Source organism: Triturus cristatus, chromosome 4_1 (genome assembly GCF_964204655.1).
Source record: "Triturus cristatus chromosome 4_1, aTriCri1.1, whole genome shotgun sequence".
NCBI classification, from domain to species: Eukaryota; Metazoa; Chordata; class Amphibia; order Caudata; family Salamandridae; genus Triturus; species Triturus cristatus.
This window is the reverse complement of record NC_140585.1, coordinates 73,405,252-73,427,786: the sequence shown is the minus strand read 5'-3', so window position 1 is coordinate 73,427,786 and position 22,535 is coordinate 73,405,252. Positions and strand designations below refer to the sequence as shown.

The following is a 22,535-nucleotide window of genomic DNA, read 5'->3' as shown; positions in this document are numbered from 1 at the left end:
TATTGTGTTTCCGTCACATAGGCCCGTCCTAGCCGCATTCACCTCTCTTTCCACTGCCCCTCAAGCCCCTCTCGTGCCTGTTTATAATGTGTTTTATGTAACATACAAGCCCCCCCCCCTCCCTTGTTTGTGGCTGTGTGATCTTTCCACCTCTCCTCCTCCGTCCCTCCCCCCACGCTCCTGCCGCCGCTTCCCCTGCTCCTCCCCGCGGTGGGTGTCACAGGAGGCGGCACCAGGAAGCGCAGGAGGCAGGGACCGAGGCCGCTCTCAGCGAGACAAGTAAATATAAACACCCCGATCGTCTCTTGTGACCCCTGCCTGCGGTGCCCGAGCCCCCCAGGGCCTCTCGGCGCCGCTCGGCTCTGTGGATCCCTGCCTGGGGCACTCTGACACCGACGGGCCTGTGTGAGGGGTGTCTCTGTCGGGGGTGTCTCGAACATGTCTATCTTTGTACCAGTTCCAGTGTGAGGGGTGTCACTATCTGGGGTGCTGTCCGCATGTCTCTCTGTATGCCAGTCCCTGTGTGAGGGGTGTCACTGTCTGGGGTGCCTCGCCCTCCGGAATGTCTCTCTGTATGCCAGTCCCTGTGTGAGGGGTGTCTGTCTGGGGTGTCTCAGGCATGTCTCTCTTTGTACCAGTCCCTGTGTGAGGGGTGTCTCTATTTCAGGTGTCGTCTCTTTTTGTGTCAGTCCTTGTCTGAGCGGGGTGTGTCTGTCTGGGTGTCTGATGAATGTCTCTGATTGTGCTTGTCCCCGGGTGAGGGGTGTCTCTGTCTGGGTGCCTCATGGATGTCTCTGATTGTGCCAGTCCCTGGGTGAGGGGTGTCTCTGTCTGTGTGTCTCAGGGATGTCTCTGTGTCAGTGCCAGTGCTTGTCAGAGCGGCGTGTCTCTCTGTCTGATGTATCTCTGTTGTGTAAGGCAGTGTGTGTCAGATATGCCCCTGTTTATGTCACCCCCCTCTGTCGAGTCTGTCCCTGTCCGTGGCAGAGGAGCGTGCCCTGGTCCCAGCCCAGTCTCTCATGTCAAGCAGTAGTGTGACATATGTCTCTGCTGGGACAGCCGGTCTGACGTGCATCTGTTGTGTCAAGCAATGTGAGATACGTCAGACATTTTTCTGCCAGCCCCGCCCCCTGCTCGGCCGAGTTATTATGTCAGACTCACCATCCCCACCCTTTGTTTGTCTGTTGTGCCAGTCCAGGCTACCCCTTACCCAATTGTGAAAAAAACAAGCTTTGCAAAGTCAATAGATCTGGCCTCACTAAGCATGCAATTTTATTTATTACGACAGTGGTTCCCAAACATTTTCGACCCGCGGCTCCCTTGACCCATTGCCCATTGACCGTGGCTCCCCACTGTTACTTTTTTTTTTAGGGTGCGGGGGATGTAGGCCCGGCCCCTGGAGACCTTAGATTTAGATTATAATCCTATATGCAGGGTGTTTCGTATTACGAAGGCGGCGCCTCTAATAACATGTTTCTAGTTGCACTTCTTTGGCCATGCCTTTTTTTTTTAGAGTATCCACTCAAACTTTGTTATCCTATTTACAGTGCTAGATAGCACCCCTATGCATCTAGGCCCCATTGCCAAGGTGTTTCTGCGCTTCAACAATATTTGCATGCACTTCCATTTCTACCCATGTCGTACGTGCCAACACACCTGTCTGAGCAGGGTAACTCATGATGTTTTAAACCCCATACAGCTTTATTTCTGCTGTCTCCTCCTTAAAAGTGGCTTCATATCAATGCCAGTAAAATAAATCACTCGGATTTTGTTTTGTTTGTTAACGTCCCTCTTTCTTTCTTACAAATGTTGGTATCATGCTATATATGGTGTTTTACTTCCCTGTGCTCAAGCAGAGAGCAGGCCTGTCTGGAAATGTGTGTGTACTGAAAGAAATGAGTACCCGAAGTACCTATGATTCAAGTACGAATGTCAATACTTAATAATACTTCGTGTGTTTAATAGACAGGACAACAATACTTTCCTGATAACTTGCATTGTTGTAAAATGCATTTGGAAAAAAGCAAAACAAGAAACACGTCTAAAAAAATAAATCAGGGATCTTCCGCTTACTCTGGGAGTGTTGGAATGTGGGGATCCAGTGAAATATGGAGGTAATCTCCCTCGACATGCCATCAATTAAGCACTACGTTTACAGCTTTAGGCATGTCACTTCCAAATCATCGACATCATGCGTTTAAGTCTAATTAGCTTAACTTAAGCCAACAACCCCTTCAACATTAAATGCATTAAAGTGCTTGGTGTGCGGCTCCCCTGGCTAGGTTTGACGGCTCCCCAGGAGCCATGGCGCACAGTTTGGGAACCACTGTATTACGACATAGACAATACGCAAAAGTAATTTGATAAAAAAAGAAAGTGTGGCGCTGCACCTGTGGCATGCTAGCCCTGGCACAGAAGCGGCAGTAAAATACTGTCACTCATGGTCCGGGCCACTGGATTTATGCGATTGTGCGTCCGTGACCATTTTTGCATATTTATAGGTCTGCCACATTTGCCACATAATACATCATCTACCGCAAAATGTGCAGATTTTGGTATAAAAATTGTTTTTTTCTAGCTCTAACGGTTCAATAGTTACTAACAATTTAGCAACCGATGTTGCAGCGCAGTGAAAGGCTCTTTAGAAAGCGGGACTGGTCATCCTTCTGTTGCTTATTTCTATATTTGGGTGTTAGTCTGGTACTAATAATCTGTTACCAATGCCCAGAGAACATAACATAGTTTAAACATGATGCAATAAAGAAGTAATACTATTACAAAATGTGCCACATTATGCCGCATACAATTGCTTTTCTTGCCACATAATTTACTCGACCCTGCCACATAATTTGGCCCTCTCCTGCCACATAATTCCAGTGTCCCTGCTCATAGTGCAAGACGGCTAATGGATGCAGCATTGTCCCATGCTTTACGTGTGGTGGGCGGAAGCACAATGTGATTGACACTTGAACAGACCAGTGGATGAAGAGGGCTGACTGAAAGCTCGTGTCTGTATGTATGTTTATCAAGATTTTTTGGGAGAATGTGAGGCTGGCGAGACAGCTGAAGTTTACTGTAGGCCAGGCCTAACAATAGTGCCAAGTCGGTCCTCACAGCAGACAAGCGTGAGGGGCAGATTTCTTATTGCGAATTGTCTGCGGGTGTATTACACATAGTGCCCCAGAGGTGCGATGGGTGTTTGCTTCTGCTCATTCCACCAACGGGTGTGTAAGTATACTCCACACCACATGAAGTGGTTACTACTTCTATCATTAACGTTACTCACGGAGTGCTTCTAACCCACTCCAAACTGAACTTCCACTGCTTGCCTTGCCCAAGGCTTCATGATGATATGTGACAAGAGTGGTCCAATGGGAAAGATCCACTATGCAGATAAGGTTTGAATGAATAAACTTATCTGAATATTTCTCAATAGCCCCAACCCATGTCACTCAAGGATGGGAGTAGGTACCCTTTCTAACATCAAGGGAGAGTTTGCTTATATTATTGTCAACGTTTAACATCGCACACACAGGAAACACATTTGAAGGTATAAAAGATTCTGTATTTTGAGAAACACCAAATATCGGTGCAAGATATACATATATGGTTGCCCCAAAGAGATACGTGAAGGGGTGCTCAGGAAAGAAGTGCTTGTGTGTGAAGATTTAGGATAGAGAAGGTAGATCTATTACATAGATTATCTTATTTACAACATAGCTTGTTCGTATATACTTATTATCCAACATAAGTATGGTCACATCTAGACAGAGGTAGTTGTATCATTCATAATTGCCCCTTTGGGGAACCATTTGACATTCCAGGCTGTGGGAAACGATGACGTTTCGACCCGGCAAGATGTGGGAGGATGGGGGCCAATCAAAGCCTCAATAGCGGGTCTTCATCAGGACTGGATAACCATTTTGAAAGGGGAGCAACCTGGAAACTCATCCAATGAGAATACTGCAGAATTGATCATGCAGTTGAAGGGGGCCGCCTGTCTTCTGTAGTGTAGTGGAATTAATCCTTAAAATGGAAGCTGTCAGCCTTGAATTGAGAATGAAATGCCGGAGTCAGTTGATATCTGTAGGAAAGTACTAATTTTGGCATGGTTTCACCCCATTTTTTGCCTGACTCTGACTGCAACTTTGGCTGAATGTGCACTGGGTTCCTGCTAATCAGGTTCCTAGTGCCTGTGTTCTTCCCCAAAACTGTACCTTTTTTTCCAAAATTGGCACACCTTTGGCCCACATATAAGTCCCTTGTAAAAGGTGCCAGTGGTACCAAGGGCACTGTGACCAGAGAGGGTCTCTAAGTGCTGCAGCATATATTATGCCACCCAAAGAGACCACACCAAACACATGCACACTGCCACTGGAGCTTACATGTTTTGGTGCAGCTAAAAGTGAAGAGTCGTCCTGTTTGCCAGGCCTGCCAGCACTGCAAGAGGCATAGGTAAGTAACCCATATAGCAGGCCTTATAGCCCTAAGGCAGGATGCCCTATATCTCATGTGAGGGCATACCTGCATGGGCAGATATGCCCCTATAGGGCCTGAGTCCATTCATAGGCATTGTAAGTGCATAGTGAGGCCGTACTGAGCCCATGGGCAGGGAGCTTGTCAATACAAGTTCCACAGCTCCATGATGGCTTTACCGAATCCCAAGATGTTTGGTATCAAACATCTCAGATTGATGAGCCCACACTGACGCCAGTGTTGGATTAATTAATAAATGCTCTCGGAGGGCACCTCAGAGGTGCACCCTGAAAACCTACCAAACCTCTAGTGTGTGGCTGACTGGTCTGGACCAGCCTGCCACTTCCAGAAATGTTTCTGTTCCCCTGAGGTGGGAGCCCTGTGCTCTTGTGGGTCAGAAACAAAGTCTGCTGTGGGTGGAGGGGCTTCAGACCAACCCCCAAGCAGGAACAGCGTTTGAGGGTAGTGAGCCTTAAACGCCCTCCTGCCCTTTGTTATGCTAGCCGGGCCTCTCCAGCTAGTAGAGAGGCCTGCCCCTCTAACCAAGCCTACTTTTGGCAGTAAGGTCGGAGGGAAATTAATATGCTGGAAAGGTGTGTCCCCTCTCAGCCAGGACCATTCCTAAGGTGGCCTGATCTGAAGTGACCCCCTTCTTTGAAAATCCTCCATATTGGTTGTGAGGATTTCTGCCAATAGGATTAGGGGTATGACCGACCCCTTACTAAAGGGAGGGGACATACAAATTGTGTCATCAGCCTAAAGGTAAATACCTGCCAGCTAAATACCTGGCTGCTACCTACCAGCAACTGTAACACCCCTAAATTGAGTATTTAAGTGCACCCCTGAACCTTGATCCTCAGATTCCTGGTGACCTAAAGAAGAAGAAGCGAAGAGCCGTACCAGCAGTGAAGACTCCAGATGACAACTGACTTGACCACAGCCCTACTGGCCTGTCTGCAGCCCTCGAAGAAACCTGCTCCAAAAAGCGATGTGTCCTGCGGGCCCAGCGACCTCTAAAACCTTGGGAGGACTTCCTGCCTTCCCCAAAGACCAAGAACTCCAGAGGACAGCAACCCTGTCCACAAAGAAACAAATAAGAACTCCAGGACCCTGCTGAACCGCACAACCAGACCTCCAGACAAGTCGAAGTGGCTCACCAGTCCCAAGAAGGTTCCCCAGCAGTTCTGAGCTCGAGTCCACCCCAGAGTGACCTCTCCTAGACTCCACGATGATGCCTGCAGCCTCAACACGTAGGACCTCCTAACCGCGACCGGCAAGGATCTTCCGACCTCAAAGTACACCCCTGCACCCGCAGCACCCCAAGCCTTGGGGAGTCTGACTAACAGTGCCCAGGTGTCCTTCAACATCCCAACTTACCTCCAGAGCACTGGTTCCATTCGTCCAGCTTCCTGGTCCGAGCCTGCAACCTTTGTTTGATATCTTCATTCTCCATTGATTTGTTTTGGGTGCCCTGTGTTGTTTTAGCACTCTGCACCCAACCGCCTCTGTGCCTCTGAGGGTGTATGTTTAGTGCTGCCTCGTGCCTTCCCCCCAGTGTTGGCCAAAACCCCTGGAGAATGACACCCAACTCCGATTTACCAACCTTCAACCGGTACCTCTTTGAGTTGCCCCAGTCCTATTGATTAACCAAGTGGCTGAATTTGACCTCTGCACACGGCCGCCCCAGTGCCGCTGGTGGTGCAGTCTCTACACTTACCTGACCGAGGGTTAAAAGGTACTTGGTAGAGTACTTGGCATCTCACAAAAAGTGAAGCACTGTCCTTACACACCACCAGGTGTCATATGCTTCTTATTGGCAGTCCTCGCTCTCTAGAAACTTGGTTTGGTAGAGAGCGGGCCTACACATGGGAGACAAGGAGGCACTTCTAAATCTGCTTATTTTCTGTCACAGTCCCCTCAGGCAGAGTTATAAGGTTCAGTAGACATGTGCGAAGTTCTTAAGTAACCTTCTGATAGGGTTGCATATGTAGTCTAAAGGGTTTTTCATTTCACTCAATCTTTCACAAGCAGGTCCTTTACAGTATCAAAGTCCCCTTTCGACTCTGGGAAGGTGGGAAGGACTAAAGCAAGTGAGGGATGAAGAAGAAGTGGAAGGCAAACCAGGGAGGCCAGACGCAAGATAGAAAGAAGAAAGACAGAACAGAAAAAGCAAGGCAGAAGAGAAGTGAGAGGAGATGGAATGAAGAACTTGGAGCAGTAGAGGGAAAGTGCTGTAGGGCATAGAGGAGGGAGTGAGAAGTAGGAATCTGACATTGCCCCAAATCAAGGTAAGGAGCTGTTAGACTACATTTTTTTCTTAATATGATTGAATTTTCATACTTTTTTAATTTCGGAGGAAAAATTGTGATTCATAAGATGCCTACATCTGGTATTCGACATTACAGAAGGCCATATGGTCCAAGGAAGTTGTTGCTGCTGAAGAGAAATTCCGAGGAGCAGTAGAACCTAGACCTTTTGCCTTGGGCCTATGCTGAAGTAGTGTGGAGCCTCCTAGAACTAGAAACCGTGGGCTGGGTGTCTCAGGAACTGGCCTGAAAAAGCTGGAGAGTTTTCATCAAGGTAGCAGTTCTTCAACAGCTGGGACTCTGGAGGACAAGGACAGTGTGCCAAAGCCTTCCTGAAAAAGATGTAAACTCAGCGGCTTCATCTTTGTGGTGTTTCCATCTCGGAGCTGTAGATATGAATTTGTAAACAGTAGTAGGGCTGCTCAACAGACATATAGGACTCCATTCTTCTGCGGATTCTAATCTTGCACTACTACAGGACTAATGTTTTGGGGTCTGAAAGTACAGTGAACCGCCAGCTTATATTCAGCTGCATTAACCCATCCCTTAGTTACTTACTTACTGCCTGTTCTGCGGACTGGCATGTTGGGCAGCATGAAAGGATCCCCTCTTCTGTCTTGGGCAAGTTTCTGTACGGCGCCCCAGCTGTAGCTCAGGGTCTTCATTTCAGATTCCATAGTTCACTCTGGTATTCTGTGTCATGGCTCTCTTCTGTTTGCCCTCTTGAGTCCAGTGGAGAGCTGTTCTTGTGATGGAGTCATGTTCTCTTCTGATGGTGTGTCCTATCCGTTTCCATCTTGTTCTCATAATGATGCAGTCCATGCTCTTGTTCTTGCATCTGGTGAGTGGTTCCTGGTTTGCGTTGGTTCATGGCCAGAAAAGGCACAGGATACTTTTTTTTTTAGAGTTTTATGTAGCGCAAACTTGACCCAGGTATCAGAGCGCTTTACATGTGCTCCAGTTGCCTTACAAATGGACACATTCATTTTTTAGGCATGGGGAGATAGAGTGATTTGCCCAGAATCACAGGATGTTGAGGCATTGTGTATAGTATTTGTGCAACACACACAGATACACAGTAACACAATGAATACACAACAAAAAAGACTCCACACAAGATTAAAAAAATAGATTATATGTTTAGGAGTACATCAAGACCAAAATGACAAAAATCCAATAAGTAGAGCCAAAGTTATGAATTTTCAAAGAATAAACCAAAAACAGTGCTTAGAAGTCAACAGTGCTAGAAGGTTACTTTTGGTCTTGCTAGACCGGGGCAAATCCAAAGTTCGGGCCGACGGTGATGGAGCGCATGTTGGTTACAGTTCCAAACCGGTCCAGCTGAAGTTTTACCTTCTCAAGCTGAGCAAAGTGCCCAGTTCGCAGGGGAGACAGTCACAGGGACCAAGTGGAGCATCGCTAGTGATGATCCTGTGGGTGCGAAGTGTCGTCCTGGTGTTGCAAACCGCAGACGGGGCCTCATGGTCGATGGCGGCGATGGTTGCAGCGCGAGGACACGGTGCTGAGGCAGCATGTGCTGTTCCTTTGAGCAAGCAGCGCAGTTCCAGTGCGAACGGGCTGTTTGCGGTCACAAAGAGCCCAAAAGCTTGATTTCAGGGGCCAGGAGCTGTAGGTGATGAAAGGAGCTGCGCAACCCATGTCTGATGCCCAGAGCATGGCGGGGGCACCTCTGGCAAGGGTAGGTCTCACAGAAGGCAGAGTCCAGCTGCACCAGCAGAATTGTAGGAAGTCTGTTGTGTCCCTGAGATGTCCGAAAACAGGAGGCAAGCCAGAAAGCCCTTGGAAATCACTTTGTGGGAAGGCAGAATCCAGCTCTCCTTCCTGTAGAGTAAGGGACCAGCAGGGCAACAAGTAGAAAAACTCCTTCCAGAAAAGCAGTACAGTTGAGTCCTTTAAGCAGCACACCAGTCCTTCTGACAGAGGTTCAGTTCAAGATCCAGAAGTGTCTGATGTGTGGAGGTCAGAGACCCAGTGTTTATACCCAAAAGTGCCTTTAATTTAGGGGGTGACTTCCAAAGAACTCTTTGAAGTGCACAAGGATCCCTATCAACCCAGTCCTATCTGCCAGGGTAACCTTGGGGGTAAATCAGTGCTTTGTGTGAGGACAGGACACAGCCTTTTCATATGTAAGTGTGAGACACTTCTCCCCCTTCCTGCCCAGGAAGACCCATCAGAATGCAGATGAATGTAGATGAGTGCTCAGAATGCTGATGATCCTTACCTTCCTGTGTTTGTGGCTGTCTAGAGGAAATGTGCAAAATGTAGCTGTCACCCAACGCAGACGTGTATTGGAGACAGGCTGTCAGGCACAAAGAGCAGTAAGTACAGTGGCATTTCTAAAACAGTAATGTTAAATTCAACTTCACCAGTAAGGAGGAATGGTCATTACCATTCCAAACATATCAAACATGAAAAAGCTACTCCTCGCAGCTCAAAAGTATATTAAGGAATTCCCAATGCTGGCCTATGAGAGGTGTAGGCCTCACAGTAGTGAAAAACAAAATAGGCTGTTTGTCACTACCATGACATGCAAAACATAATGGTAGATGTCCTACCTTTTACTTACATAGCACCCTGCCATTAGTGTTACCTAGGGCCTACCTTAGGGGTGACTTGTATGTAATAAAAGGGGGGGGGGGGTTAAAGGCTTAGCAAGTAGTTTTAAGTGCCAAGTCGAAGTGGCAGTGCACTGCAAATACAGGCACTGCAGTGGCAGGCCTGAGACACGTTTGGAAGGCTACGTTTGTGGGTGGCACAATCAGTGCTGCAGCCCACTTGTAGAATTGAATTTACAGGCCCTTGGTATATGGAATACCACTTTGCAAGGGACTTAATAGTACAACAAATATGCCAATCAGTTATACACCAATGTATCCATGTTTGGGGGAGAAGCACATGCACTTTAGCACTAGTTGGCAGTTGGCTAGTTGGCAGTGGTAAAGTGCTCAGAGTCTTAAGACCAACAAAAAGAATCAGCAAAAATGGGAAGCAAACGATAAAAAGTTGGGGAAAAGACTACCCTAAGGATGACAGGTCTAACAGCTATCAACCTACCAAGGGTGAGCCATGGATTCTTCGAAGACATCAATTTACTTCTTGGGAGGCCAGATTGTTTGTACTTTGTGGGAGCTCAGACACATCTTGCATTAAGACATTACACAACAAGGATTGCATGGTCTCTCCCTCATAGTTCAACAGCCCTCTTTCCTATAGTTTAAATGCATTTCAAGTTCTTTGATCTCTTCCAGCACTCCTATGTTGTACAGCTCATCATTTACAAGAAAATAAGGAGTAAACTCACAGATCTCATTCCCACGTTCATCCTCTTCTTTCCTGCTCATCCCTTTATCATTCGAGGTTACTCTGGCCCTCTAGTTTACTTAATCTTTCCCATCCTTATTGCATGAGTTGTCTTCACCTTGCTCCTTTTTTCAAACATGCTCTTTCTTCATTTATCTCTCTTTCTTCTTCATCTACTTTGCTCTCCATCTGTCCTTCGCTCCCTCTTCTGATTCATCTACTGCCTGTTCCTTCTTGCTTCCATTCAGCCACAGGGCTGACTTTGCTGCAGGTTACCAGCCTGAGTGGTAGTCAGGGCATGGGATGAGGTGGGTGGGCTTCACCGAGCTTTGACAAAGTCAACTACGGTTCTTGTCCATGTGCCTGTGCAGGAGAGACTCTTTTAGGAGGGAACAGGAGAGTTCTCACTCGCCCTTAATTCATAGTTCTCCTTTGTACCTCATTTGGGGTACAATATGATTTAATTTTTAAAAATTAACAATTTTATTTGGAGTGTTGAGACAGCCGGCCAATGCCTTAAAGGAAAGTTTGAGTTGAGTTGAACCAGCATTTCATAATCATGGTACTCACAGATTTAAGAGGGTGAGAACTTCCTGGCACCAGGTGTGAAGCGTTTAAGCAAAGGCATTGCTAATGTAACACCATGAAATGTAACTAAATAAAAGTGAAAACTGTTGTCTTGGTCAATGCATGTTGGTTATTCAACGGGTAGTGTGCTCTTTTCCCAGGATGTGACCAGAGGATCTTAAGGTGAGGATTTGGCTTAGGGCATGCAAGAAAACAAAAGATATTTCAGAGAGTACCCGCCTCAAAGTCTTTGATGTCTGAGTGCTCACCTCCGGTTGTTTAAAAATCTGTGGGCTTTCAATAACCTTTTCCGATATCTGACAATTGTTAGGGTCTGCTTCCAGTGCCTCTGAGCTCTAAGAGTCATCTTACAAAGTTTCAAACCTCATTGTCCTCTTCAAGGTCTGTGTCTTTGAGGGCCCTCTTCAAATGCATATGCCCTCTTTTGAGCGTTGTCTTCTAAAGCCTACAATCTTCCAAAGTTCATGACTACAATCTCTGAATGTCTTCCTCCAAAGTCCATGACATTTAAGGTTTACTCCCAATATCTGTATCCTTTCTGTCCGCTTCTAAGATTTTTGAGATCCTGAGGCTTGATGTTCAAAGATTCCTATTAAGAAATTGTAAATTGCGGGGGTAAAATTACATCTGGGCTGAGGGAAACTGTGGAGTGCTGCTCCATGGAATCCTGCTTATCTCTGTTTATCAGCGGCTGAGCCTCGTTATTAGCAGTGGACAAGCGGGAGATTAACGCTTTCACTTCACCCTTAGACAGCACCCAGTCCCGCAACGAACTGCCCTTTATACTGCTGCTTATAGTTCTGTTCCTAGTCCGTGAGGCCGCAGACTTGCCTGGCTGGAAACCTTTCAGAAGCTCATTAAGCTTCTTGATTGATATCGCTCTGGCTATTTTGAGACAGATGTCTGTCTCTCTTTAATGGAGATAATCAAGCGATCTCTTCAGTAGCCCCCAAATTCATTTTCAAAACATCATCTTCACAGTTATTGGAGCCCCCCATAAGAGTAAGAACAGAAGCTGAAGTTACGGGTGAAGATAAGGGAATGTCACAGTCCTGAACATGCTGAGGCAGCACTAGCGCCTGTATTGTCAGAGTTAGGCGTATCCCCAAGTGTTTCGCGATCCGTTACTCGACAGCTCCCACCCGTACTGTCTCGTGTAATAATACCCTGAGGACTGACAGAGCTAGCAGCCAAATCAGTGCCCAGAACTGCTGCTGGTGCTGTTTCCAAGGAGCCTCAGGGAGTGAGCTGAGTTGATCCCTTAGGAGAAGCGGGCTGTGTTGCACCATTATGGATTCCATAGTCCCTCCTACAGTGTTGCATTCTGGAGCCAGAGTAACAGTGGGTGAAACAGTACTCCCTACTGGAATCGCCGCCATTTGCACATCCGCTAAAGAAGTCTCCACTCTGAGACTGGTGTCTCCTTGGAGTGTGCCTGGTGCAAACTTACTGCTCTTCCAGATCTCAGCAGCTTTAAAATAGGGCGGCCAACCTAAGAGAAACTGCCTTCTACTGCGGGCCTCTGTGAGCCGAGTCCGTTCTCAGCTGCCTCCATCGCATTTGGCTAAGCGCCAGTTGATGCTGGATTGCAAGTCTCCCGCCTGCCACGAATTGCGTTAGAGCACAACAGCCCCATGCCACGAGGCAGCCTTAAACTGTTGTGCAGACTGCCATATCAATCAATCAATAGATCAGGGAATTGTAAGTGCACTACTCATCCATGAGGGTCTCAATGCGCTTGGGGGGTATGGGGGGGAGGTCAGACGTTCCATTCAGTCGAAGAACCAGATCTTGAGGGCTTTCCCGAAGGCGTTCAGGGAGGGGGCACGTCTGATGTCGATTCGGAGCTCATTCCAGGTCTTGGCCGCAATGTAGTCGAAGGCTCTTCCTCCTGTTCTGGCTCTGCCGATGCGTGGGATTTCGGCGAGGGCGAGGTTGGTGGATTGGAGCTTTCTTTTGGGTACGTGGAAGGCGATTCTCTCATTGATGTATGGGGGTCCAGTGTTGTGGGGGCATTTGTAAGCGAGGGCGGGTATCTTGAAAGTGACTCTCTTCTCGACAGGGAGCCAGTGAAGGTTCCATAGGTGTTGGATTTATTTATTTGGGAATTTATATAGCGCCAGAATCGACTCCAAGAAGTATCTCTGCGCTTTTGTGGAAGCGTATCAGTTGTGTAACGAAGGCTGTGAAGTTAATTCTATTTATTTTTATTAGAAACAAAAAAAAAAAGTTTTGAGTAATTTCCTGAAAGCTAAGTGATTTGAGCATTCTCTTAAAGAAGGGGGAAGTTCATTCCAATATTTCGGTCCAAGGTATGATAGAGATTTTCCTCCTGCTCTCGCTCTCCTGGTTCTAGGGACTATCAGTAGATGTTTAGTGCTGGAGCGCAGAGATCTCGGGGGAAGATAGGGGCTGAATTTTTCTGCCAGATAGCTAGGACCAAGATTAAATAATGCTTTGTGAATGGTGCAGCAGATCTTAAATGTAATCCGTTGTCGTATTGGGAGCCAATGAAGTTTTAATAAAAGAGGGCGGGAAGCAGATCTGGATGGCGTATTCAAAACCAGTCACGCCGCCGTGTTTTGGACCACCTGTAATTTGTTAATTGATGCTTCAGTTGCAGACAGCAGCAGACCATTGCAATAGTCTAAACGACTCAGTATAAGAACCTGGGTCAGTGTCTTTTTTTACAGAATCTGGAAGTAATGCAAAGACTCGTCGGAGAACGCCCAAGGTGTAGAAGCATGCACCAACTGTCTGGCCAACATGTTCTTTAAAAGTAAGAGCTTGATCTAATCGGACCCCCAAGTTCTTAACGGAGGTTATAGGAATAGGAGGCTTTCCAAGATTAGGGGGCCACCAGTTGGGAGACCATAATAGTGGGGCTTCACCAAAGAGTAAGAGCTTGGTCTTCCCAACATTACACTGAAGAAAATTGTTCCTCATCCATTGTGAAATAGCATTCATGCCCAAGGAGAAGGTTTCCTGAATAGCTGGAGTTAGTTAATTGAAGGGAAAAAGTAGCTGCGTATCGTCAGCATAAGATATCGGAATAAACCCATGCTTCCTCAGTACATTAGCCAATGGAGCTACATAGATATTAAATAAAGAAGGGCTCAAACAAGAGCCTTGGGGAACTCCCTTGGTGAGTTCTGTGGGTGCCGAACGATATGGGCCTAGGTTAACCATCTGAGTCCGGCCAGAGAGGAAACTAGCCATCCACCGAAAGGCAGAATCTCTTAGTCCTATCTCCTTCAGCCTTCTGAGTAGTACTTGATGGGAAACAGTGTTGAATGCAGCTGATAGGTCTAATAGCACCAGAATCATAGAATGGCCTTTATCCAGGGTCATTTTGATGTTATCAGTTACCGCTAGTAAGGCTGATTCGGTGCTATATTTAGGCCTAAAACCTGACTGTGAGGGCTCCAAGCTATCTGATAATTCGACATAACTAGAGAGGTGTTTATTAACATGTCTCTCTAGTACTTTGCTCAGAAAAGGCGGAAGTGAGATAGGACGAAGATTGGTCAGGTCAGTCAGAGGGACCTTCATGTTCTTACGAATAGGCATTATCTGAGCTACTTTCCATTCAGGTGGAACATAACCTTCTACTAGTGAGAGATTCAAAAGATGTCCTATTAGTGGAGCAAGTTGAGTGGTAAGAGTATGAGCTGTTTTCGCAGGGATCAGGTTACACGGGGAACCGGTCTTCACTTGGTGCATTAGAGCTTCTACATCTGTAATAGTAAGCGAAGGAAAGTTCTCAAACAGCATAGAAGGTGTCAAACCTATTACATCTGTTGTCGACGCTTGTGTTTGATGTGAGCTCCCTGCAGATATAGTGTTATCATAAATTAGTTCAATTTTTTGGGAGAAAAAAGATGCTATGTTATCACAGAGTATTTGTGAAGGGGCTTCTACAATCTCGCACGCTTTGGGTTTTGTGAACGACTGAAGGATATTAAATAAAACCTTCGGTGGCGCATTACCAGCCAATGTAAGTTGGGTGGACATGTGATTCTTTCGTGCAAGCTTAATGCTACTATGATAGCTTGATAAGGAGGTTAACAACTGGATTTTATCACTCTCATGGGTGGTACCCCATTTCCTCTCATATTTTCGGCATAATTTTTTTTGTGTTAGTAACTAGGGAGTAAACCAAACGGCATGCTGACGCTTTGGGTGAGTAGAGATACATTTCACTGGCGCAAGATGATCAATGGTTTCTGTTAATACAGAATTATATTTAATGAGCGCTTCTTCTAGATTGTCTGAAGGTTTGTTCCAGGGTGTCTTTAAAGAGGCTTGAAAATTCTCTGGAGTGACTTTTTGCCATTGTCTACGGGTCAGCCTAGTATCATGACGTGGACCTCTATGTTCGACCTTATGACTCTTGATAACAAATTCAAGTAAGAAGTGATCAGTCCATGTAAGTTGGACTGGTTGTTCACACTGTATATCAGATGAATTAGACAGAACAATATCCAGTATATGGCCTGCCATATGGGTGGGGCCTTCATTCAATTTATCTAGACCTAAGAGTGAGAGATTGTCCAGAAAGGCTAATGAGTCCATATTATCAGGGCATTCACTGTGGATGTTGAAATCGCAAGTACATGAGAAGCTATAAGTTCAAAAAGTATATTTGAAAAATCTGCTATAAGGCCAGGAGGGCGGTAGATCAAAGCCCCTTTCCAACTGACTTGAGCTGATAAATCAACTCGGAAAATAAGAGCTTTCATCTTAGGGCCACAATATTCATCCAAGACACGAACCTTGATACTATCTTTATGTAAAATAGCCAGTCCCCCCCCCCCCCCCCCCCCCCCGTTTTAACTGATCTGTCCATTCTGATAAATTTGTAACCTCCTGGTGTTGCCAAAGTGACAGAAGGTGTTAAATGCGGTTTGAGCCAGGTTTCCGTTAGAAACCCCTGCTCAGGCTGAAGTGAAGATACTAAGTCCCAAATTTCCATGGAATGTTTGAGAAGAGAACAGACATTACAGAGTAAGTTTTTCCATAATCGCTGATGCTTTTTTGTGGAATATGACTCAGATAGTGAAAAGATATGGCCTAAATGGAGGGGAATCTTATTTAATAGCTGGTGATCAGATGTTACCCAGGTCCTCCTTGTATTGGATGATGTGCTTGTGTCGAGGGATGCAGAGGACGAGTCTCGCTGCGGTGTTCTGTATTGTCTGGAGCTTGCAGAGTAGAGACTTATTGATATACTGCGTAGACGGCATTTCCGCAGTCCAGTCTGCTGGTTATGAGTGTGTGGATTACTGTCGTCCTTGACTCGAGGGGATCCATTTGAAGGTCTTACGGAGGATGCAGAGGTTTTTGAAGCAGCTGGAGGCGACAGCGTTGACCTATTGGTTTGGAGAGAGAGGGGTCGAGTACGATGTCAAGGTTTCTGGTGTGGTCCGTGGGGGTCGGGGGCTACCGAGGGCGGTGGGCCATTGGGTGTTGTTCCTTCCATTCTGACGGGGTGGTTCCGAGGACGAGGACTTTCTTCTTCTCCGAGTTGAACTTCAGGCAGCTGTTGCTCATCCAGGATGCGACATCCTGCATTACTTCCTGGAAGTAGAGTCTGGTGGTGGTGGGGTCCTTGGTGAGGGAGAGGATGAGCTGGGTGTCGTTGACATAGGATACTATGCTGAAGCCGTGCTGTCTGACGATGGCAGCGAGGGGGCCATGTAGATGTTTTAGAGGGTTGGGCTAAGCGATGATTCCTGAGGTACACCGAATGCAATCCTTTGGAATTTGTGAAACAATGCCAGGAGACCACGCTTTCCCCAGACACACAGCTGCCACATAAGCGGCTCCATGAGAGTACCGGTGAGTTAGCACAAAGTCAGCCGGTAATCTTGAGCATAAGAGACCTGTGTCGGGTGGTGTAACAATGGCCAGTGGTGTTCACAGGAGTGAGCAGATAGTAACGCTCTCAGCTGCGGAATCAGCCTGCCATCTTCCCTTCCACTATCAACTCTGAAAAGCCAGAGATAGCAAGAAATTGTAAATTACATCAAATAACGATTTGCGATTTGTGATTTCTCATTAGGAATCTATTGAAATGGATTTGGTAGATGCCGGTGCAATTTGCACTCTGACTTGTACAGAATGCATTGGTATTTTGTGAACCAAACTATGTACTAACAGGTTGGTTCACAAAATATTGATTCGTAGTGTGTTGTACTTTGGCCTACTTCATTAATATGCTGCTTCAGGTAGGTCGCAAATCGAGACTCTCTCTGATTGGTTTACCATCACAGGCATTAAGGCCTGCTGACTTCAGCAGACCACTATGTCTGTGATTGTTTAGGTCTCGCCTAGCGACACAGCGCTTGCGCTGCTCGCTATGCGAGATCTATGGTTGTCGACTTGGGTTTGGAAGGGGGACAGGACATGTGCACTTGCCCGGACATGCGATGTGCACGCTCACGGCGTCTGTTTAAGCTTCACCCAGACAGCCAATGTGCACGCGTATGGCTTGCAGCGTTATTACAACTCCTGCTCGCACCATACGCGTAAGCGGCAGCACATGGATGGGTCATCTCCCTCAACGCGCGCATGGTGTGCTTTCTCTTTCCCTCCCTCCGGCGTTTCAGCACACGACCCGTGATCAAACACACAGCGCCTCTGTGGGATCGCAAAACACTATGTAAGAGCACATGCAGTGACCGTCACCGGACACACTGGTAGTGTAACGGTAAGTGTCTTCGTGTGAGAGGAGACACTGGCTGCGTGTGCGGAACTTGTTTTTATTCGGCACGGGGAGAATAAGTGAATTGCCCAGATTGTGTCAACGCACCTTATTTCTCTGCTAACTTGTATATCTACTTGCAAGTAATTGGTCAAATGATGCTAAGGGCTTGCATTTTTTGATTGACTTTCTGGATGTCAAGCTGCTACACGTGTTCAAACTGCCATTTAAATTGTGTTGTTGTAGTGATACACTTTGCTTCCTCAATATGTAGAGAGGAATAGTGTCTATTTTATACGTGAACATCTGTTTTTTTATATTTTTTTCTACGAGCATCTGCCTTTCAACAATGCACTCCAGGCGCCCAAAAACCCACAATAAATCAGAGTTCACAGACAAGCACGGCAGAACAGGCCATGACGAGGTACAGAACCACATATAATCCGTCATGCCTGCCAATGCTTTTGGGGTATGCCTTACGCCAGCACTGTTCCGTTCGTAGCTACCTTAGAAAACAATGCTGTGCACGATGACGTCTGAGAGAGCTGAGTTTGAGAGTTCACCAAAGATTAGACTTCAAGGACGGGGCGGAGGAGTAGCAAGAACGCAGATACGCAAGGGAGAGCTGGTTGATGATGTCAGAAACAATTGCAACACAGAGCCCGCGTTGTGGCCTGAGGGTCCGGCCTGCATTTTTGGCTATTTAGCGGATGAGCAGCCGCCGTGCAACCGGGCGACACGGCCGCGTCTGAGTGGCTCACGGGTGAGAGGCAGCCCACGTGACTCTCCAGCCAGACCTGTTTCCTCTTCTGTGGAAAGCTCGCAGAAAAGTGCCCATCTGTCTTCACCAATGCTAGAGTTTCATTCCCTTGCCCCAAATAAGCGCAAGTGTCCATGTAGTTATGCATTCAGGATTCAGGAGCGAGTGGAGAAAATGTCCCTCACGTTTGTAAGTGCAAAAGCTGCATTTTGTAGAATGCATCCGGCAAAATCAGATGCCCAAAAGTTGAAGGCAAAATAGATGTTTTGAGTAAATTCTAAATTTGAACTGTTGTCAGAAATTACAGCGTTGACTGACTGTCAGGCGATTCAGGGAGAGGCCTGCATCTGGTTAAGATGACCTTGGCTACAGGCCACTGAGACTGGCCCACTTGCTTCCAAGTGGAAAATGGAAATATCCCTTACTAAGAAAACTTACCACATCTCATGTGTACTGGCAGAGTGTCTTTTAATGGGTATATGAAACTTCCAATTTGCCATGCTAAGGGTCTAATTTACATTTTGGCACTTGAGGTTCCAAGCACTGTTGTGGCATACTAATCCTTTATGGGTTTCCGAAGTAGCTTGCTACTGCCCAAAAAACAAGCATTTACAATGCAATAGGTCTCGCATTACTGAAAGTTTGAGCTATTGGTGTTGCATTATTCTTAGCAGCGCCAATAGCTCAAACTTTCATTAATGCGAGACCTATTGCATTGCAAATGCTTGATTTAAATAAAGCAATCTTTGTTTAATTCAACCTGTTTTTCTAATAGGAAAACAAGATGAGTTTAAAAAAGAAAATGAATACTTTTATAAACATTTTGTACGAGCAGGCAGTGGTCCCAGGAAATGTTTTTGTCGACATTTGTTTGCGAATAGTTACCACTAATTTTGATTTGGTGGTAAAATATTAATATTTTGCGATCGGATTTCGGTTGCAAAACATTAATACATAACCGAAAGACTAAAGAGTGTTTGAAGGGGCTCCCTTTACACACCGCTTCCAAATTCTGTATTTAGTCTAAAACACAAATTTGGATCCGTTAACATGTTACCAAATCACAATTTGGGTTTTTAAACGTTTAAAAAAGCCATTTTGTGGTCGCAAAGGCTCTAGTTATATCATTGTGAGCGTAACATCGCTTGGTACGTCAGGACCCTGGTGTTCTGCATCCAACTATTGTGACATCTTTGTATTCACTTCCCACAACTTTTTCTCAAGCTCTGGGGCTTTGAAAGGTGGTTACGTAAGTCAATGATATCCGAGTGTCCTCTTCTGAAGTCTGTGAACTTTAAGTGTCGTCTTTCAGTCGTTGTGACCTCGGAGAGACCTTGTATGAAGTATGTTATGCTGCTTTGTCACCTTCTGAAGTCTGTGATCTCTGTGTGCCCTCTTTCAAAGCCTGTGAAGTTTAAGAGCTCTCTGCTCGAGTCTAACACCTGAGTGTTCTTTTTAAAATACCTCTGAGTTTGGACCTATTAGAGCCATCTTCCAAGGTCTCTGGTCTTTGGCCACCCCCTTCCAATGTCTGTCATCTCGGAATGCCCTTGTTTAAACAGTGCTTAATTTGTAATAAAATAAGTGCCAGGGCCCTCGTCAGGAGGCCACTGCAGCTGCACCACCCATTGCCCGTGCCAGCGCTGCCAATGACAGTACCTACACAACTACTAGCCTTAACACTCCTACCAATGTGACAATTCAAATTATTCCAGGCCCCCAAAGTTATAAGAACGGATTGAGCAGTAGGTATTAGTCCCTTTTAATGTATATTGAATTAATAAACAACTGTTGTTCTGATCATCTCTTAATTACACAGACAACGCCATCATGTGGCAGGCTGTCATAAGTGCCGGTGTTCACAAGTAAATGCCTGTGCTGAGCACCGGAAACCTCGGCTCAAATTGAGCACTGCTTTTAAAGAACATAACCTCCATGTGTCGCTAACAAAGTCCGTCAGATCCGAGTGCCGTCTTCCAAAGTTAGTGTTTTCCAAGAACTCTAGTCTGTATCCTGCCTGTTCTCCCTTGTAAGGGCTGTGGTTCGAGTGCCCTCTTCCAGAGTCTGTGACCCATGAGGACCCTCTTCTAGTGTATGTGACCTTTAAGTGTCCTGTTGCCAGGCCCATGACTGATTCCTCTTCTCTCCACAGCCAGCAGCTAGCGCCATGAGTCGCAGGAGCCTTGTCACAGACTCTTACAAGGCAGTGAAGAAGCCGGAGAACTCCAGGAAGAGAGTGAAGCGAGAGGAGCATGTTCAGCAGACTGGTAAGAACTAGCTGGCTAAGTCAGGATCGGTGGAATCATGTAGCAGCGAAGGATCCAAGTATGCGGCAGGGTTGACAAAATTATGTGGCACGATCTGTATCAGTATTATTTCATTATTCAGCACTTTAACATTTATTAATACTGTCTGGGTAAAATTGCTCCTCATTAGAACCAGTTTGACACACTTATACAACTAACTTTTGATCTGTCTGAGGAAGAAACAATTTTTTTGTGAAATCTGCTAAATATGCAGCAGACACCTGATTATGAACCAAATGCTGCAATCCATGATTATGTGGAAAAAGCTGCGGTCGTAGCTTGTATAATCCCAGTTGCCCTGGACTAAAGCAGAGTGGAACAGATACACCAGTGCAGGACCGGCTTTAGCACTGGTGGCGCCCGGTACAAAAATCTCTACGTGGTAATACCACGCACAGAGTTCTGGGGTTCCCCAAAAGTGTACAGGGCTCAATGAAAAACCCAAAGTGCTCTATTACTGGTAATGTGGGCGGGCAAACAGCATTTACAACGCTGTCATTACATTGCAGCACTATTACAACGCGGTCGTTACAACGATCGCGTTGTTAGTATGCGATACATTTACATCGCAAGTCATTAGAACGACTTGCTGTAGGGGACGCTAAGGTATTGGAAATGAACACCTTCCCTACTATTGCGCAAACTGGAGTAGGAATAGTACATAATACCGTTCCTAAGTCCAGCACCCCCCTACAGCAAGTCGTTCTAATGACTTGCGATGTAAATGTATCACGTACTAACAACGCGGTCATTGTTATAACCGCGTTGTAAAAGCAAGCGAGGTAATACATTGCGTTGTGATTTGCTATATTCATGTGGGCGAGCAGCCTTAGGCCTAACACAGAGGAGTGTAAGATACTTATTGCACAACAGTGCTCAATAATGCCTGGACACACATCTCAAGGAGATCCAGACCAATTTTATAAAATGATACTTTGTTTGTTCTTCAGGTAAGTACGTCTTTAATAAAAAATACTTTTCGACACAAAAACTTTTTCACACAGTCCAATTTTATCATATGGCGAAAACAATAATGCTGTTAAACAGGTAAGTGTTGAACTTTCAATCTCAGTGTTTGGAGCCAAAGGTCAGCAAGGGACAGGGGTCAGGTAAGTACCAAAACTGCACCACCAGCGGCACAGGGACGGCCAGGTGCAGAGGTCAAAATCAGAGTTTGACCCAAAGCTTTCAAATGGAGAAACGGGGTGCCTGGAGCCACACTGTTTAAAGGTAAGTAGATCGGTTACAGGGATCAAGCTTTGGGGTTTAGGTTAAGCACTGGGGGGGCCACAAACCAGCACCAAACATACACCACCAGCGGCACAGGGGCAGCCGGGTGCAGGGTGCAATTTTGGCATCGGGTACCCAATGCTTTTCAACAAGGATTCTTCTTTTGGCAACGAGGCTGCAGACGTGGCTCCGGAATTGCAGGAGGAAGACCAATGACAGCAAAGGGATGTAGGGAGTCATAAGGGCACCATCAGTTCAACTTACCAAGACCCAGGTGCTTCGGTGCAGAGGTGCCTTTTGACATCGGAGTCTTCTTACCCGAGCCGGTCATGGTCGTGAGGAGCCACTGGATTTACACTACTGGCACCATCGTGGAGGGCAGGAGAGGTCAGCCAATGGTGAACACGAGGTAAGGATTGCCGGGGAGACTTCACTGCACAGGTGAGCCACTCATACTCGAGCCTTGGGCATCGGGTGCAGATTGGGCAAGGGACGCGGACCTGCCTGGATCCAGAATCTTTGGAGTAGGTTTCTTCTGGACAGGTCCGCTGCCCACAGGAGATTGGAGTCCTTGTTGAAGGCTACAGTCCTCCCAGGGGTTTTAGAGGTTGCTGTTGCAAGACAGGTGGCAGGGTCGGCGAAGCTGGAGAGAGGCCGGTAGGGCTGGGGCCAAGGAAGTTGTCGTATTCTGCAGCAGGGTGTTTTTTTTCTTCTTAGGTCGTCGCAGATCTGCCTACCAGGTCTGGAGGAACCACTTCAATACTAAATTTAAGAGGCGTTTTAGGGTAGTAGCAGGTAGTGCCAATGGACACATTACGTGGGGTGACTACACCTTCTATTAT

At 46.5% G+C, this 22,535-nt stretch overlaps 1 protein-coding gene across 1 annotated transcript in view; it reads left to right on the top strand.

Moving 5' to 3' along the window:
• The first annotated feature begins 215 nt into the window (after positions 1 to 215).
• POLD4 (DNA polymerase delta 4, accessory subunit) overlaps positions 216 to 22,535 on the top strand; it is a 201,267-nt gene continuing 178,947 nt past the window's right edge. The window contains exons 1-2 of the mRNA XM_085651626.1: positions 216 to 279; positions 20,310 to 20,424. Of these exons, the coding sequence (XP_085507752.1) occupies positions 20,325 to 20,424 (100 nt within the window). The 5' untranslated portion in view covers positions 216 to 279; positions 20,310 to 20,324. The remainder of the gene's footprint in view (positions 280 to 20,309; positions 20,425 to 22,535) is intronic.